This window comes from Palaemon carinicauda, chromosome 1, assembly GCF_036898095.1.
Source record: "Palaemon carinicauda isolate YSFRI2023 chromosome 1, ASM3689809v2, whole genome shotgun sequence".
Lineage (NCBI taxonomy): Eukaryota > Metazoa > Arthropoda > Malacostraca > Decapoda > Palaemonidae > Palaemon > Palaemon carinicauda.
The window spans coordinates 285277405-285297437 of record NC_090725.1 but is presented as its reverse complement, the minus strand read 5'-3'; the positions used below and the strand labels follow the sequence as shown (position 1 = coordinate 285297437).

At 35.9% G+C, this 20033-nt stretch overlaps 1 protein-coding gene and 1 long non-coding RNA gene across 3 annotated transcripts in view; both read right to left on the bottom strand.

The window, feature by feature from the left end:
• Window positions 1–6966, bottom strand: part of LOC137639379 (dentin sialophosphoprotein-like) — an 86135-nt gene extending 79169 nt beyond the window's left edge. Inside the window, exons 1-3 of the mRNA XM_068371657.1 lie at window positions 6918–6966; window positions 3800–3872; window positions 913–984 (exon numbers count right to left, since the gene is read on the bottom strand). Coding sequence (XP_068227758.1) covers window positions 913–984; window positions 3800–3872; window positions 6918–6966 — 194 coding nt within the window. The remainder of the gene's footprint in view (window positions 1–912; window positions 985–3799; window positions 3873–6917) is intronic.
• A 229-nt stretch (window positions 6967–7195) lies between these two features.
• LOC137644958 (uncharacterized) lies at window positions 7196–18378 on the bottom strand. Of its 2 annotated transcripts, none has more exons than XR_011045243.1 (3): window positions 18300–18378; window positions 12907–12979; window positions 7196–7226 (listed from the first exon to the last, which is right to left on the bottom strand). It is a non-coding gene; the product is annotated as an uncharacterized lncRNA (long non-coding RNA). The 2 variants fall into 2 exon arrangements; XR_011045245.1 differs by lacking the exon at window positions 7196–7226 and adding an exon at window positions 10048–10112.
• Between the last annotated feature and the right edge of the window lie 1655 nt (window positions 18379–20033).

Below are 20033 nucleotides of genomic sequence, written 5' to 3'. Positions count from 1 at the left end.
AAAAAGGCTGAAAATTGTGTTAAGCAAAGGCAAGAGTTAACTAAAACAAGGACAGTGAGAGTTGAGAGATGTTTTAGGATTAATCTAATTTGAAACACTGGAGAATACACTCAGTATTTGAGTGGGGCTCATTATAAATAGATTCTAGAGAAGTAGCATTATGATCGTAATTATGAGTCGAGTGATTTGGATGAGATGTCCAAATTATTAGATGAAAAATAAAAAAAAATTTGATTGTTTGGATAATCCAAAATGGGTTTGCATTTTTGTATATGGTAATGGTGTTCCCATTTCTGAATGGAACAGTACGTTAGGAGAAATTAGGAGATTTGCTAGTTCGTTGTGGAATAGTATATTGAGATGATTTAGGCATACTCTTCGCACTCCCCAAGAGAGATTTGCTCACCAAACGTTCAGCTGGGATCTACAAGGCACTAGAAGAGTTGGAAGACCAGACCTACATGGCTGAGGACTATGAAGCGCGAAGTAGATGATGAATGAAGAAGTATTAAATTAAAAGCTCAAGAAGAGACAACTGTGAAATCTGACAGAAGTATATGTATACATATTAATTTTTCTGTGAATAGTGTAATCACAATGTGTATAATTGTGCATGACACACATGAACATATGGGTAGGTTCAAGTTGAAACAATGTATGAAAAAAGACTTTCACCATTTTTGAGTAGGATCTGAATGACTGCCATGACAAAGGGCTTAGTCATAATTATCAGAGGATTTTTGCAATTAAAATGGAAAGAAGCATATGTTTAGGATAGCTCATTGGGTGAGGGAAGACTGGAATAATTACAATGAATTTCACAAATTTTGTTTGTGTTAATGTATTTTATGATACTCTAAGAGTGCATAGTACCTAAAATAAAACTGTCACATTTCCATATGAACACCTTACCTGTAATTAGTGAAGTGAATTTCTCCAGTACTGTTAACGATCTTCTTGAAAACTTGGAACATACTGCTAATTCTGAAAGAAAGTAAATATATTAGTATTATACTTTTAGCTGAATTAAATTTTAAACATTGCAAATACAACACAACATTATTATTATTATTATTATTATTATTATTATTATTATTATTATTATTATTATTATTAATATTATTATTATTATTAGTATTTCTATTATTATTATTGTTATTATTATTATTGATAGCTAAGATACAACCCTTGTTGTAAAAGCAAGGTGTTTTAAGCCCAAGGGCTCCAACATGGAAAAATAGCTCAGTGAGGAAAAAAAACAAAGAAATTGATATTTTAAGAACAGTAACAATATTAAGATAGATATTTCATAAATGAACTATTCAGGTTCCACCCATTCAACTACCTGATTAAGAAAATCATTTCAACAGTGTGGTTCACAGCTGGAATAAAACTTCTAGAATACAGTGTATTATTGAGCCTTTTGATGGAGAAGGCAAGACTGTTAGAATTAACTGCCTACTATCTAGTACTGCATTACGAGCAGCATGGTACTGTCCAGGAAGATCTGGATGCAAAGATTGGTCAGAGTGACGGAGAGACAGAAATTGTATATATTTGGGATGAAGTGTCTAAGGAGAATGGCTGGTGTATCTCGAGTAGATAGGGTTAGGAAGGAAGTAGTGAGGGTGAGAACGGGTGTAAGAAATGAGTTAGCAGCTAGAGTGGATATGAATGTGTTGAGGTGGTTTTGCCATGTTGAGAGTGGAAAATGGCTGTCTGCTAAAGAAAGTGATGAATGAAAGAGTTGATGGGAGAAGTTCAAGAGGAAGTCCAAGGTTTAAGTGAACGGATGGAGTGAAGGAAGCTCTAGGTAATAGGAGGATAGATGTGAGAGGGGCAAGAGAGCGTGCTAGAAAGTGGAATGAATGGCGAGCGATTGTGACGCAGTTCCGGTAGGCCCTGCTGCTTCCTCCGGTGCCTTGGATGACGGCGGAGGTAGCAGCAGTAGGGGATTCAGCGTTATGAAGCTTTATCTGTGGTGGATAACGGGGGAGGGTGGGCTGTGTCACCCTAGCAGTACCAGCCGAACTCGGTTGAGTTCCTTGTCAACCTGGGAGGAACATAGAGAGGAGACATCCCCTTTTTTTTTTCATTTGTTTTTATGTCGGTTACCCCCCAAAATTAGGGGAAGTGTCTTGGTATATGTATGTATGTATACAAATAGATAACAAGCTAGGAATGATGTGTACTGTGGAGGGTATATTTCACGTTATGTAATAAATGGAGAAATTCAGCAAGTAAAATGAGAATACTAAAAGCTAAAACGGAGTATATTTTGGGAAAGAACAAGTCATCAAGATTTGTATTTTGGAAAGTCACCGGTGTACGAGTGAGCTAGTTTTTAGTCAGAATCCCCTTATATATATAAAACGGTCACATTTCCACTTTTGGCTGCATGTTGCAAGAGAGATTGAGGAGCAGTGGGAAGAGTTAGAAAGAGTGAGTGAGCCAAGTGAGAGTTCATTGAATAATCCAGTAGTACCTGTGTGGAAGCTGGATGAAAGATGGCAAATGTGTATGGCTTTTATATAGGTCAATGAGGTTACTGTGAAATATAGGTTTCTAATGTGTGATGTGTCAGTGCTTATGCACAGTAGTATGCATGGGATGAAAGTGTTTACTATAGTAGATCTAGCTCGTATTAGCAAATGCCAGTAACAAAAAGATCAATCACTGCATTAAAAAAGCTAAAACACACAATAGTTTAAAAATTAGATTGACCAATGTACTGCTGCTGTTCAAAGAACGTTGTTAATCAATTAAAGGGCATATAATTTAGTGCAGTGTTAGGGAAGTTGGAAGAGGTAAGAGTGAGAGTATAAAAAATGGAGTGGTTTGCTGAAGGTGTGTGTTTTGGGGGCAGTGTATGCATCTAGATTTAAAAAAGGCTGAAAATTGTGTTAAGCAAAGGCAAGAGTTAACTAAAACAAGGACAGTGAGAGTTGAGAGATGTTTTAGGATTAATCTAATTTGAAACACTGGAGAATACACTCAGTATTTGAGTGGGGCTCATTATAAATAGATTCTAGAGAAGTAGCATTATGATCGTAATTATGAGTCGAGTGATTTGGATGAGATGTCCAAATTATTAGATGAAAAATAAAAACAAAAATTTGATTGTTTGGATAATCCAAAATTGGTTTGCGTTTTTGTATATGGTAATGGTGTTCCCATTTCTGAATGGAACAGTACGTTAGGAGAAATTAGGAGATTTGCTAGTTCGTTGTGGGATAGTATATGGAGATGATTTGGGCATACTCTTCGCACTCCCCAAGAGAGATTAGCTCACCAAACGTTCAGCTGGGATCTACAAGGCACTAGAAGAGTTGGAAGACCAGACCTACATGGCTGAGGACTATGAAGTGCGAAGTAGATGATAAATGAAGAAGTATTAAATTAAAAGGTCAAGATAGAGACAACTGTGAAATCTGACAGAAGTATATGTATATATATTAATTTTTCTGTGAATAGTGCAATCACAATGTGTATAATTGTGCATGACACACATGAACATATGGGTAGGTTCAAGTTGAAACAATGTATGAAAAAAGACTTTCACCATTTTTGAGTAGGACCTGAATGACTGCCATGACAAAGGGCTTAGTCATAATTATCAGAGGATTTTTGAAATTAAAAGGGAAAGAAGCATATGTTTAGGATAGCTCATTAGGTGAGGGAAGACTGGAATAATTACAATGAATTTCACAAATTTGGTTTGTGTTAATGTATTTTATGATACTCTAAGAGTGCATAGTACCTAAAATAAAACGGTCACATTTCCATATGAACACCTTACCTGTAATTAGTGAAGTGAATCTCTCCAGTACTGTTAACGTATCTTCTTGAAAACTTGGAACATACTGCTATTTCTGAAAGAAAGTAAATATATTAGTATTAAACTTTTAGCTGAATTACATATTAAACATTACACATACAACACAACATTATTATTATTATTGTTATTATTATTATTATTGTTTTAAAAATTATTATTATTATTATTATTATTATTATTATTATTATTATAATTATTATTATTATTATTATTATTATTATTATTATTGATAGCTAAGATACAACCCTTGTTGTAAAAGCAGGGTGCTTTAAGCCCAAGGGCTCCAACATGGAAAAATAGCTCAGTGAGGAAAAGAAACAAAGAAATTGATATTTTAAGAACAGTAACAACTTTAAAATAGATATTTCATAAATGAACTATTCAGGTTCCACCCATTTAACTACCTGATTAAGAAAATCAATCAACAGCCTGGTTCACAGCTGGAATAAAACTTCTAGAATACTGTGTATTATTGAGCTTTTTGATGGAGAAGGCAAGACTGTTAGAATTAACAGCATACTATCTATTACTGCATTACGAGCAGCATGGTACTGTCCAGGAAGATCTAGATGCAAAGATTGATCAGAGTGACGGAGAGACAGAAATTGAATGTGCCGATATGAAGTGTCTAAGGAGAATGGCTGGTATATCTCGAGTAGATAGGGTTAGGAACGAAGTAGTAAGGGTGAGAACGGGTGTAAGAAATGAGTTAGCAGCTAGAGTGGATATGAATGTGTTGAGGTGGTTTGGCCATGTTGAGAGTGGAAAATGGCTGTCTGCTAAAGAAAGTGATGAATGAAAGAGTTGATGGGAGAAGTACAAGAGGAAGTCCAAGGTTTGAGTGGACGGATGGAGTGAAGGAAGCTCTGGGTGATGAAAGGAAGATGTGAGAGAGGCAAGAGAGCGTGCTAGAAAGAGGAATGAATGGCGAGCGATTGTGACGCAGTTCCGGTAGGCCCTGCTGCTTCCTCCGGTGCCTTGGATGACCGTGGAGGTAGCAGCAGTAGGGGATTCAGCGTTATGAAGCTTCATCTGTGGTGGATAACGGGGGAGGGTGGGCTGTGTCACCCTAGCAGTACCAGCCGAACTCGGTTGAGTTCCTTGTCAAGCTGGGAGGAACATAGAGAGGAGAAATCCCTTTTTTTTTTGTTTCATTTGTTTGATGTCAGCTACCCCCCAAAATTAGGGGAAGTGTCTTGGTATATGTATGTATGTATGCAAATAAATAATAAGCTAGGGGTGATGTGTACTGTGGAGGGTATATTTCACGTTATGTAATAAATAGAGAAATTCAGCAAGTAAAATGAGAATACTAAAAGCTAAAACAGAGTATATTGTTAGAAAGAACAAGTCATCAAGATTAGGATTTTGGAAAGTCACCGGTGTACGATTGAGCTAGTTTTGAGTCAGAATCCCCTTATATATATATCAAAGACCCCGTCACTTTAGGCTGCATGTTGCAAGAGAGATTGAGGAGCAGTAGGAAGAGTTAGAAAGAGTGAGTGAGCCAAGTGAGAGTTCATTGAATAATTCAGTAGTACCTGTGTGGAAGCTGGATGAAAGATGACAAATGTGTATGGCTTTTATATAGGTTAATGAGGTTACTGTGAAATATAGGTTTCTAATGTGTGATGTGTCAGTGCTTATGTATAGTAGTATGCATGGGATGAAAGTGTTTACTATAGTAGATCTAGCTCGTATTAGCAAATGCCAGTAACAAAAAGATCAATCACTGCCTTATAAGAGCTAAAACACACAATAGTTTAAAAATTAGATTAACTAATGTACTGCTGATTTTCAAAGAACGTTGTTAATCAATTAAAGGCCATATAATTTAGTGCAGTGTTAGGGAAGTTAGAAGAGGTAAGAGTGAGAGTATAAAAAATTGAGTGGTTTGCTGAAGGTGTGTGTTTTTGGGGCAGTGTATGCATCTAGATTTAAAAAAGGCTGAAAATTGAGTTAGAAAGAGTGAGTGAGCCAAGTGAGAGTTCATTGAATAATCCAGTAGTACCTGTGTGGAAGCTGGATGAAAGATGGCAAATGTGTATGGCTTTTATATAGGTTAATGAGGTTACTGTGAAATATAGATTTCTAATGTGTGATGTGTCATTGCTTATGCACAGTAGTATGCATGGAACGAAAGTGTTTACTATAGTAGATCTAGATCGTATTAGCAAATGCCAGTAACAAAAAGATCAATCACTGCATTAAAAGAGCTAAAACACAAAATAGTTTAAAAATTAGATTGACTAATGTACTGCTGCTTTTCAAAGAACGTTGTTAATCAATTAAAGGGCATATAATTTAGTGCAGTGTTAGGGAAGTTGGAAGAGGTGAGAGTATCAAAAATTGAGTGGTTTGCTTAAGGTGTGTGTTTTTGGGGCAGTGTATGCATCTAGATTTAAAAAAGGCTGAAAATTGTGTTAAGCAAAGGCAAGAGTTAACTAAAACAAGGACAGTGAGAGTTGAGAGATGTTTTAGGATTAATCTAATTTGTAACACTGGAGAATACACTCAGTATTTGAGTGGGGCTCATTATAAATAGATTCTAGTGAAGTAGCATTATGATCGTAATTATGAGTCGAGTGATTTGGATGAGATGTCCAAATTATTAGATGAAAAATAAAAAAAAATTTGATTGTTTGGATAATCCAAAATGGGTTTGCATTTTTGTATATGGTAATGGTGTTCCCATTTCTGAATGGAACAGTACGTTAGGAGAAATTAGGAGATTTGCTAGTTCGTTGTGGAATAGTATATTGAGATGATTTAGGCATACTCTTCGCACTCCCCAAGAGAGATTGGCTCACCAAACGTTCAGCTGGGATCTACAAGGCACTAGAAGAGTTGGAAGACCAGACCTACATGGCTGAGGACTATGAAGCGCGAAGTAGATGATGAATGAAGAAGTATTAAATTAAAAGCTCAAGAAGAGACAACTGTGAAATCTGACAGAAGTATATGTATACATATTAATTTTTCTGTGAATAGTGTAATCACAATGTGTATAATTGTGCATGACACACATGAACATATGGGTAGGTTCAAGTTGAAACAATGTATGAAAAAAGACTTTCACCATTTTTGAGTAGGATCTGAATGACTGCCATGACAAAGGGCTTAGTCATAATTATCAGAGGATTTTTGCAATTAAAATGGAAAGAAGCATATGTTTAGGATAGCTCATTGGGTGAGGGAAGACTGGAATAATTACAATGAATTTCACAAATTTTGTTTGTGTTAATGTATTTTATGATACTCTAAGAGTGCATAGTACCTAAAATAAAACTGTCACATCTCCATATGAACACCTTACCTGTAATTAGTGAAGTGAATTTCTCCAGTACTGTTAACGATCTTCTTGAAAACTTGGAACATACTGCTAATTCTGGAAGAAAGTAAATATATTAGTATTAAACTTTTAGCTGAATTAAATTTTAAACATTGCAAATACAACACAACATTATTATTATTATTATTATTATTATTATTATTATTATTATTATTATTATTATTAATATTATTATTATTATTAGTATTTCTATTATTATTATTGTTATTATTATTATTGATAGCTAAGATACAACCCTTGTTGTAAAAGCAAGGTGTTTTAAGCCCAAGGGCCCCAACATGGAAAAATAGCTCAGTGAGGAAAAAAAACAAAGAAATTGATATTTTAAGAACAGTAACAATAATAAAATAGATATTTCATAAATGAACTATTCAGGTTCCACCCATTCAACTACCTGATTAAGAAAATCATTTCAACTGTGTGGTTCACAGCTGGAATAAAACTTCTAGAATACTGTGTATTATTGAGCCTTTTGATGGAGGAGGCAAGACTGTTAGAATTAACTGCATACTATCTAGTACTGCATTACGAGCAGCATGGTACTGTCCAGGAAGATCTGGATGCAAAGATTGGTCAGAGTGACGGAGAGACAGAAATTGTATATATTTGGGATGAAGTGTCTAAGGAGAATGGCTGGTGTATCTCAAGTAGATAGGGTTAGGAAGGAAGTAGTGAGGGTGAGAACGGGTGTAAGAAATGAGTTAGCAGCTAGAGTGGATATGAATGTGTTGAGGTGGTTTGGCCATGTTGAGAGTGGAAAATGGCTGTCTGCTAAAGAAAGTGATGAATGAAAGAGTTGATGGGAGAAGTACAAGAGGAAGTCCAAGGTTTGAGTGGACGGATGGAGTGAAGGAAGCTCTGGGTGATAGGAAGATAGATGTGAGAGAGGCAAGAGAGCGTGCTAGAAAGAGGAATGAATGGCGAGCGATTGTGACGCAGTTCCGGTAGGCCCTGCTGCTTCCTCCGGTGCCTTGGATGACCGCGGAGGTAGCAGCAGTAGGGGATTCAGCGTTATGAAGCTTTATCTGTTGTGGATAACGGGGGAGGGTGGGCTGTGTCACCCTAGCAGTACCAGCCGAACTCGGTTGAGTCCCTTGTCAACCTGGGAGGAACATAGAGAGGAGACATCCCCCTTTTTTTTTTTCATTTGTTTGATGTCGGTTACCCCCAAAAATTAAGGGAAGTGTCTTGGTATATGTATGTATGTATACAAATAGATAACAAGCTAGGAATGATGTGTACTGTGGAGGGTATATTTCACGTTATGTAATAAATGGAGAAATTCAGCAAGTAAAATGAGAATACTAAAAGCTAAAACGGAGTATATTTTGGGAAAGAACAAGTCATCAAGATTTGTATTTTGGAAAGTCACCGGTGTACGAGTGAGCTAGTTTTTAGTCAGAATCCCCTTATATATATAAAACGGTCACATTTCCACTTTTGGCTGCATGTTGCAAGAGAGATTGAGGAGCAGTGGGAAGAGTTAGAAAGAGTGAGTGAGCCAAGTGAGAGTTCATTGAATAATCCAGTAGTACCTGTGTGGAAGCTGGATGAAAGATGGCAAATGTGTATGGCTTTTATATAGGTCAATGAGGTTACTGTGAAATATAGGTTTCTAATGTGTGATGTGTCAGTGCTTATGCACAGTAGTATGCATGGGATGAAAGTGTTTACTATAGTAGATCTAGCTCGTATTAGCAAATGCCAGTAACAAAAAGATCAATCACTGCATTAAAAGAGCTAAAACACACAATAGTTTAAAAATTAGATTGACCAATGTACTGCTGCTGTTCAAAGAACGTTGTTAATCAATTAAAGGGCATATAATTTAGTGCAGTGTTAGGGAATTTGGAAGAGGTAAGAGTGAGAGTATAAAAAATTGAGTGGTTTGCTGAAGGTGTGTGTTTTTGGGGCAGTGTATGCATCTAGATTTAAAAAAGGCTGAAAATTGTGTTAAGCAAATGCAAGAGTTAACTAAAACAAGGACAGTGAGAGTTGAGAGATGTTTTAGGATTAATCTAATTTGAAACACTGGAGAATACACTCAGTATTTGAGTGGGGCTCATTATAAATAGATTCTAGAGAAGTAGCATTATGATCGTAATTATGAGTCGAGTGATTTGGATGAGATGTCCAAATTATTAGATGAAAAATAAAAACAAAAATTTGATTGTTTGGATACTCCAAAATTGGTTTGCGTTTTTGTATATGGTAATGGTGTTCCCATTTCTGAATGGAACAGTACGTTAGGAGAAATTAGGAGATTTGCTAGTTCGTTGTGGGATAGTATATGGAGATGATTTGGGCATACTCTTCGCACTCCCCAAGAGAGATTAGCTCACCAAACGTTCAGCTGGGATCTACAAGGCACTAGAAGAGTTGGAAGACCAGACCTACATGGCTGAGGACTATGAAGTGCGAAGTAGATGATGAATGAAGAAGTATTAAATTAAAAGGTCAAGATAGAGACAACTGTGAAATCTGACAGAAGTATATGTATATATATTAATTTTTCTGTGAATAGTGCAATCACAATGTGTATAATTGTGCATGACACACATGAACATATGGGTAGGTTCAAGTTGAAACAATGTATGAAAAAAGACTTTCACCATTTTTGAGTAGGACCTGAATGACTGCCATGACAAAGGGCTTAGTCATAATTATCAGAGGATTTTTGAAATTAAAAGGGAAAGAAGCATATGTTTAGGATAGCTCATTAGGTGAGGGAAGACTGGAATAATTACAATGAATTTCACAAATTTGGTTTGTGTTAATGTATTTTATGATACTCTAAGAGTGCATAGTACCTAAAATAAAACGGTCACATTTCCATATGAACACCTTACCTGTAATTAGTGAAGTGAATCTCTCCAGTACTGTTAACGTATCTTCTTGAAAACTTGGAACATACTGCTATTTCTGAAAGAAAGTAAATATATTAGTATTAAACTTTTAGCTGAATTACATATTAAACATTACACATACAACACAACATTATTATTATTATTATTATTATTATTATTATTATTATTATTGTTTTAAAAATTATTATTATTATTATTATTATTATTATTATTATAATTATTATTATTATTATTATTATTATTATTATTATTATTGATAGCTAAGATACAACCCTTGTTGTAAAAGCAGGGTGCTTTAAGTCCAAGGGCTCCAACATGGAAAAATAGCTCAGTGAGGAAAAGAAACAAAGAAATTGATATTTTAAGAACAGTTACAACTTTAAAATAGATATTTCATAAATGAACTATTCAGGTTCCACCCATTTAACTACCTGATTAAGAAAATCAATCAACAGCCTGGTTCACAGCTGGAATAAAACTTCTAGAATACTGTGTATTATTGAGCTTTTTGATGGAGAAGGCAAGACTGTTAGAATTAACAGCATACTATCTATTACTGCATTACGAGCAGCATGGTACTGTCCAGGAAGATCTAGATGCAAAGATTGGTCAGAGTGACGGAGACAGAAATTGAATGTGCCGATATGAAGTGGGTAAGGAGAATGGCTGGTATATCTCGAGTAGATAGGGTTAGGAACGAAGTAGTAAGGGTGAGAACGGGTGTAAGAAATGAGTTAGCAGCTAGAGTGGATATGAATGTGTTGAGGTGGTTTGGCCATGTTGAGAGTGGAAAATGGCTGTCTGCTAAAGAAAGTGATGAATGAAAGAGTTGATGGGAGAAGTACAAGAGGAAGTCCAAGGTTTGAGTGGACGGATGGAGTGAAGGAAGCTCTGGGTGATAAAAGGAAGATGTGAGAGAGGCAAGAGAGCGTGCTAGAAAGAGGAATGAATGGCGAGCGATTGTGACGCAGTTCCGGTAGGCCCTGCTGCTTCCTCCGGTGCCTTGGATGACCGCGGAGGTAGCAGCAGTAGGGGATTCAGCGTTATGAAGCTTCATCTGTGGTGGATAACGGGGGAGGGTGGGCTGTGTCACCCTAGCAGTACCAGCCGAACTCGGTTGAGTTCCTTGTCAAGCTGGGAGGAACATAGAGAGGAGAAATCCCTTTTTTTATGTTTCATTTGTTTGATGTCAGCTACCCCCCAAAATTAGGGGAAGTGTCTTGGTATATGTATGTATGTATGCAAATAAATAATAAGCTAGGGGTGATGTGTACTGTGGAGGGTATATTTCACGTTATGTAATAAATAGAGAAATTCAGCAAGTAAAATGAGAATACTAAAAGCTAAAACTGAGTATATTGTTAGAAAGAACAAGTCATCAAGATTAGGATTTTGGAAAGTCACCGGTGTACGAGTGAGCTAGTTTTGAGTCAGAATCCCCTTATATATATATCAAAGACCCCGTCACTTTAGGCTGCATGTTGCAAGAGAGATTGAGGAGCAGTGGGAAGAGTTAGAAAGAGTGAGTGAGCCAAGTGAGAGTTCATTGAATAATCCAGTAGTACCTGTGTGGAAGCTGGATGAAAGATGGCAAATGTGTATGGCTTTTATATAAGTTAATGAGGTTACTGTGAAATATAGGTTTCTAATGTGTGATGTGTCAGTGCTTATGTACAGTAGTATGCATGGGATGAATGTGTTTACTATAGTAGATCTAGCTCGTATTAGCAAATGCCAGTAACAAAAACATCAATCACTGCCTTATAAGAGCTAAAACACACAATAGTTTAAAAATTAGATTGACCAATGTACTGCTGCTTTTCAAAGAACGTTGTTAATCAATTAAAGGCCATATAATTTAGTGCAGTGTTAGGGAAGTTGGAAGAGGTAAGAGTGAGAGTATCAAAAATTGAGTGGTTTGCTGAAGGTGTGTGTTTTTGGGGCAGTGTATGCATCTAGATTTAAAAAAGGCTGAAAATTGTGTTAAGCAAAGGCAAGAGTTAACTAAAACAAGGACAGTGAGAGTTGAGAGATGTTTTAGGATTAATCTAATTCGAAACACTGGAGAATACACTCAGTATTTGAGTGGTGCTCATTATAAATAGATTCTAGAGAAGTAGCATTATGATCGTAATTATGAGTCGAGTGATTTGGATGAGATGTCCGAATTATTAGAAGAAAAATAGAAAATAAAATTTGATTGTTTGAATAACCCAAAATGGGTTTGCATTTTTGTATATGGTAATGGTGTTCCCATTTCTGAATGGAACAGTACGTTAGAAGAAATTAGGAGATTTGCTAGTTCGTTGTGGGATAGTATATGGAGATGATTTGGGCATACTCTTCGCACTCCCCAAGAGAGATTAGCTGACCAAACGTTCAGCTGGGATCTACAAGGCACTAGAAGAGTTGGAAGACCAGACCTACATGGCTGAGGACTATGAAGCGCGAAGTAGATGATGAATGAAGAAACTGTGAAATCTGACAGAAGTATATGTATACATATTCATTTTTCTGTGAATAGTGCAATCACAATGTGTATAACTGTGCATGACACACATGAACATATGGGTAGGTTCAAGTTGAAACAATGTATGAAAAAAAACTTTCACCATTTTTGAGTAGGATCTGAATGACTGCCATGACAAAGGGCTTAATCATAATTATCAGAGGATTTTCGCAATTAAAAGGGAAAAAAGCATATTTTTAGGATAGCTCATTGGGTGAGGGAAGACTGGAATAATTAGAATGAATTTCACAAATTTGGTTTGTGTTAATGTATTTTATGATACTCTAAGCGAGCATAGTACCTAAAATAAAACGGTCACATTTCCATATGAACACCTTACCTGTAATTAGTGAAGTGAATCTCTCTAGTACTGTTAACGTATCTTCTTGAAAACTTGGAACATACTGCTAATTCTGAAAGAAAGTAAGTATATTAGTATTAAACTTTTAGCTGAATTACATTTTAAACATTGCACATACAACACAACATTATTATTATTATTATTATTATTATTATTATTATTATTATTATTATTGATAGCTAAGATACAACCCTTGTTGTAAAAGCAAGGTCCTTTAAGCCCATGGGCTCCAACATGGAAAAATAGCTCAGTGAGGAAAAGAAACAAAGAAATTGATATTTTAAGAACAGTAACAACATTAAAATAGATATTTCATAAATGAACTATTCAGGTTCCACCCATTCAACTACCTGATTAAGAAAATCATTCAACAGTCTGGTTCACAACTGGAATAAAACTTCTAGAATACTGTGTATTATTGAGCTTTTTGATGAAAAAGGCAAGACTGTTAGAATTAACTGCATACTATCTAGTACTGCATTACGAGCAGCATGGTACTGTCCAGGAAGATCTGGATGCAAAGATTGGTCAGAGTGACGGAGAGATAGAAATTGAATGTGTTTGAGATGAAGTGTCTAAGGAGAATGGCTGGTGTATCTCGGGTAGATAGGGTTAGGAACAAAGTAGTAAGGGTGAGAACGGGTGTAAGAAATGAGTTAGCAGCTAGAGTGGATATGAATGTGTTGAGGTGTTTTGGATATGTTGAGAGTGGAAAATGGCTGTCTGCTAAAGAAAGTGATGATTAATAGAGTTGATGGGAGAAGTACAAGAGGAAGTCCAAGGTTTGAGTGGACGGATGGAGTGAAGGAAGCTCAGGGTGATAGGAGGATAGATGTGAGAGAGGAAAGAGAGCGTGCTAGAAAGAGGAATGAATGGCGAGCGATTGTGACGCAGTTCCGGTGGGCCCTGCTGCTTCCTCCGGTGCCTTGGATGACCGTGGAGGTAGCAGCAGTAGGGGATTCAGCGTTATGAAGCTTCATCTGTGGTGCATAACGGGGGAGGGTGGGCTGTGTCACCCTAGCAGTACCAGCCGAACTCGGTTGAGTTCCTTGTCAAGCTGGGAGGAACATAGAGAGGAGAAATCCCTTTTTTTTGTTTCATTTGTTTGATGTCAGCTACCCCCCAAAATTAGGGGAAGTGTCTTGGTATATGTATGTATGTATGCAAATAAATAATAATCTAGGGGTGATGTGTACTGTGGAGGGTATATTTCACGTTATGTAATAAATAGAGAAATTCAGCAAGTAAAATGAGAATACTAAAAGCTAAAACAGAGTATATTGTTAGAAAGAACAAGTCATCAAGATTAGGATTTTGGAAAGTCACCGGTGTACGAGTGAGCTAGTTTTGAGTCAGAATCCCCTTATATATATATCAAAGACCCCGTCACTTTAGGCTGCATGTTGCAAGAGAGATTGAGGAGCAGTGGGAAGAGGTGGGAAGAGTTAGAAAGAGTGAGTGAGCCAAGTGAGAGTTCATTGAATAATCCAGTAGTACCTGTGTGGAAGCTGGATGAAAGATGGCAAATGTGTATGGCTTTTATATAAGTTAATGAGGTTACTGTGAAATATAGGTTTCTAATGTGTGATGTGTCAGTGCTTATGTACAGTAGTATGCATGGGATGAAAGTGTTTACTATAGTAGATCTAGCTCGTATTAGCAAATGCCAGTAACAAAAACATCAATCACTGCCTTATAAGAGCTAAAACACACAATAGTTTAAAAATTAGATTAACTAATGTACTGCTGCTTTTCAAAGAACGTTGTTAATCAATTAAAGGCCATATAATTTAGTGCAGTGTTAGGGAAGTTGGAAGAGGTAAGAGTGAGAGTATCAAAAATTGAGTGGTTTGCTGAAGGTGTGTGTTTTTGGGGCAGTGTATGCATCTAGATTTAAAAAAGGCTGAAAATTGTGTTAAGCAAAGGCAAGAGTTAACTAAAACAAGGACAGTGAGAGTTGAGAGATGTTTTAGGATTATTCTAATTTGAAACACTGGAGAATACACTCAGTATTTGAGTGGTGCTCATTATAAATAGATTCTAGAGAAGTAGCATTATGATCGTAATTATGAGTCGAGTGATTTGGATGAGATGTCCGAATTATTAGAAGAAAAATAGAAAATAAAATTTGATTGTTTGAATAATCCAAAATGGGTTTGCATTTTTGTATATGGTAATGGTGTTCCCATTTCTGAATGGAACAGTACGTTAGAAGAAATTAGGAGATTTGCTAGTTCGTTGTGGGATAGTATATGGAGATGATTTGGGTATACTCTTCGCACTCCCCAAGAGAGATTAGCTGACCAAACGTTCAGCTGGGATCTACAAGGCACTAGAAGAGTTGGAAGACCAGACCTACATGGCTGAGGACTTGGAGGCACGAAGTAGATGATGAATGAAGAAGTATTAAATTAAAAGCTCAAGACAGAGACAACTTTGAAATCTGACAGAAGTATATGTATACATATTCATTTTTATGTGAATAGTGCAATCACAATGTGTATAATTGTGCATGACACACATGAACATATGGGTAGGTTCAAGTTGAAACAATGTATGAAAAAAAATTTTCACCATTTTTGAGTAGGATCTGAATGACTGCCATGACAAAGGGCTTAGTCATAATTATCAGAGGATTTTTTGCAATTAAAAGGGAAAGAAGCCTATGTTTAGAATAGCTCATTGGGTGAGGGAAGACTGGAATAATTAGAATGAATTTCACAAATTTGGTTTGTGTTAATGTATTTTATGATACTCTAAGAGTGCATAGTACCTAAAACAAAACGGTCACATTTCCATATGAACACCTTACCTGTAATTAGTGAAGTGAATCTCTCCAGTACTGTTAATGCATCTTCTTGAAAACTTGGAACATACTGCTAATTCTGAAAGAAAGTAAATATATTAGTATTAAACTTTTAGCTGAATTACATTTTAAACATTACACATACAACGCAACATTATTATTATTATTATTATTATTATTATTATTAAAATTATTATTATTATTATTATTATTATTATTATTATTGATAGCTAAGATAAACCCTTGTTGTAAAAGCAAGGTGCTTCAAGCCCAAGGGTTCCAACATGGAAAAATAGCTCAGTGAGGAAAAGAAACAAATTGATATTTTAAGAACAGTAACAACATTAAAATAGATATTTCATAAATGAACTATTCATATTCCACCCATTAAATTACCTGATTAAGAAAATCATTCAACAGTCTGGTTCACACCTGGAATGAAACTTCTAGAATACTGTGTATTATTGAGCTTTTTGATGGAGAAGGCAAGACTGTTAGAATTAACTGCATACTATCTAGTACTGCATTACAAGCTGCATGGTACTGTCCAGGAAGATCTGGATGCAAAGATTGGTCAGAGTGACAGAGAGACAGAAATTGAATGTGTTTTAGATGAAGTGTCTAAGGAGAATGGCTGGTATATCTCGAGTAGATAGGGTTAGGAACAAAGTAGTGAAGGTGAGAACGGGTGTAAGAAATGAGTTAGCAGCTAGAGTGGATATGAATGTTTTGAGGTGGTTTGGACATGTTGAGAGTGGAAAATGGCTGTCTGCTAAAGAAAGTGATGAATGAAAGAGTTGATGGGAGAAGTACAAGAGGAAGTCCAAGGTTTGAGTGGACGGATGGAGTGAAGGAAGCTCTGGGTGATAGGAGGATAGATGTGAGAGAGGCAAGAGAGCGTGCTAGAAAGAGGAATGAATGGCGAGCGATTGTGATGCAGTTCTGGTATGCCCTGCTGCTTCCTCCGGTGCCTTGGATGACCGCGGAGGTAGCAGCAGTAGGGGATTCAGCGTTATGAAGCTTTATCTGTGGTGGATAACGGGGGAGGGTGGGCTGTGTCACCCTAGCAGTACCAGCCGAACTCAGTTGAGTCCCTTGTCAACCTGGGAGGAACATAGAGAGGAGAAATACCTTTTTTTTTTGTTTCATTTGTTTGATGTCGGCTGCATGTTGCAAGAGAGATTGAGGAGCAGTGGGAAGAGTTAGAAAGAGTGAGTGAGCCAAGTGAGAGTTCATTGAATAATCCAGTAGTACCCGTGTGGAAGCTGGATGAAAGATGGCAAATGTGTATGGCTTTTATATAGGTCAATGAGGTTACTGTGAAATATAGGTTTCTAATATGTGATGTGTCAGTGCTTATGCACAGTAGTATGCATGGGATGAAAGTGTTTACTATAGTAGATCTAGCTCGTATTAGCAAATGCCAGTAACAAAAATATCAATCACTGCCTTATAAGAGCTAAAACACAAAATAGTTTAAAAATTAGATTGACTAATGTACTGCTGCTTTTCAAAGAACGTTGTTAATCAATTAAAGGGCATATAATTTAATGCAGTGTTAGGGAAGTTGGAAGAGGTAAGAGTGAGAGTATCAAAAATTGAGTGGTTTGCTGAAGGTGTGTGTTTTCGGGGCAGTGTATGCATCTAGATTTAAAAAAGGCTGAAAATTGTGTTAAGCAAAAGCAAGAGTTAACTAAAACAAGGACAGTGCGAGTTGAGAGATGTTTTAGGATTAATCTAATTTGAAACACTGGAGAATACACTCAGTATTTGAGTGGGGCTCATTATAAATAGATTCTATAGAAGTAGCATTATGATCGTAATTATGAGTCGAGTGATTTGGATGAGATGTCCGAATTATTAGAAGAAAAATAAAAAAAATTTGATTGTTTGGATAATCCAAAATGGGTTTGCATTTTTGTATATGGTAATGGTGTTCCCATTTCTGAATGGAACAGTACGTTAGGAGAAATTAGGAGATTTGCTATTTCGTTGTGGGATAGTATATGGAGATGATTTGGGCATACTCTTCGCACTCCCCAAGAGAGATTAGCTGACCAAACGTTCAGCTGGGATCTACAAGGCACTAGAAGAGTTGGAAGACCAGACCTACATGGCTGAGGACTATGAAGCGCAAAGTATATGATGAATGAAGAAGTATTAAATTAAAAGCTCAAGATAGAGACAACTATGAAATCTGACAGAAGTATATGTATACATATTCATTTTTCTGTGAATAGTGCAATCACAATGTGTATAACTGTGCATGACACACATGAACATATGGGTAGGTTCAAGTTGAAACAATGTATGAAAAAAAAACTTTCACCATTTTTGAGTAGGATCTGAATGACTGCCATGACAAAGGGCTTAGTCATAATTATCAGAGTATTTTTGCAATTAAAAGGGAAAGAAGCATATGTTTAGGATAGCTCATTGGGTGAGGGAAGACTGGAATAATTAGAATGAATTTCACAAATTTGGTTTGGGTTAATGTATTTTATGATACTTTAAGAGTACATAGTACCTAAAATAAAACGGTCACATTTCCATATGAACACCTTACCTGTAATTAGTGAAGTGAATCTCTCCAGTACTGTTAACGTATCTTCTTGAAAACTTGGAACATACTGCTAATTCTGAAAAAAAAGTAAATATATTAGTATTAAACTTTTAGCTGAATTACATTTTAAACATTGTACATACAACACAACATTATTATTATTATTATTATTATTATTATTATTATTATTATTATTATTATTATTTTTAAAATTATTATTATCATTATTATTATTATTTTTATTATTGATGGCTAAGATACAACCCTTGTTGTAAAAGCAAGGTGCTTTAAGCCAAAGGGCTCCAACACGGAAAAATAGCTTAGTGAGGAAAAGAAACAAAGAAATTGATATTTTAAGAACAGTAACAACATTAAAATAGATATTTCATAAATGAACTATTCAGGTTCCACCCATTCAACTACCTGATTAAGAAAATCATTCAACAATCTGGTTCACAGCTGGAATAAAACTTCTAGAATACTGTGTATTATTGAGCTTTTTGATGGAGAAAGCAAGACTGTTAGAATTAACTGCCTACTATCTAGTACTGCATTACGAGCAGCATGGTACTGTCCAGAGGATTTGGATGCAAAGATTGGTCAGAGCTATGAAAAATTTTATACATTATGCATAAAGAACTAGCTGAGCGACGGTGCCAGAGATTAATATCTAAATCACGAATAAGAAATTCAATAAACCACCAGTTCTTGTCCAATAAATTAAGATGAGAATCAGCAGTTGAAGACCAGACAGGAGAACAATATTCGAAACAAGGTAGAATGAAAGAATTAAAACACTTCTTCAGAATAGATTATCATCAAATATTTTAAGACTTTCTAAATATGCTATTAATTGTTCAATTGAAAAACAGATTGAAAATGTTTCTCAAAAATAAATTTGCTACAAGAATCACACCCAAACTTTAAAGAGTCGTATTTAGTTAAAGAAACATTATCAATGCAGAAATCTGGATATTGAGGTGACAGTCTTCGACCTACTTACAATCAAACCTAGAGTTTTGTTAGGGTTCAACTTCATGCCCCATAATTTGCACCATATACTAATTGTACCTAGTTCTCTATCTAGAGATTCTGCAACCCAAGATCTACATTCAGGAGATTATATTGAGGCAAAAAAAAAAATCATCATCATCTATACTTGCAACAAACTTGAGTTCTAGGCGAAACCACATGTGTACAAAGTACAAAAAGTAATGGGCCAAGAACACTACCCTGAGAAACACCGGATAAATTCTTATACTCAATATGGTGCCCATCAACAACAACTCTTTGCAATATATTACTTAAAAATTCAATAATAATGGTAAAAAAAAGACACCCAATCCCAACTGTTTAAGTTTGAAAAGAAGTGCCTCATGATTAACAAGGTTTAAGGCAGCACTAAAATTGATGCCAATCATATGAACTCTCTTATCAAAATCTAGGGATTTCTGTACAGCATTGGAGATTATAAGAAGGGCATCACATGCTCCAAGGCCTCTCAAAGCCTAATTTCAGACTAGGGAACAGATGATCAATCTTAGCATTCATATCTAGACAATTTGCCAAAAGACGTTCAAAAACTTTAGATAACATGGGGGCGACGGAAAATGGGCGGTAATCACATAATAGAGTAACATTACCAACATTACCAATCTTCAACAAGTGCTAAAAGAACCTTATCCTAACTTGTGGGAAATAACAGTTAACTTTGGAGTTAAGAAATCTACAGTCTTT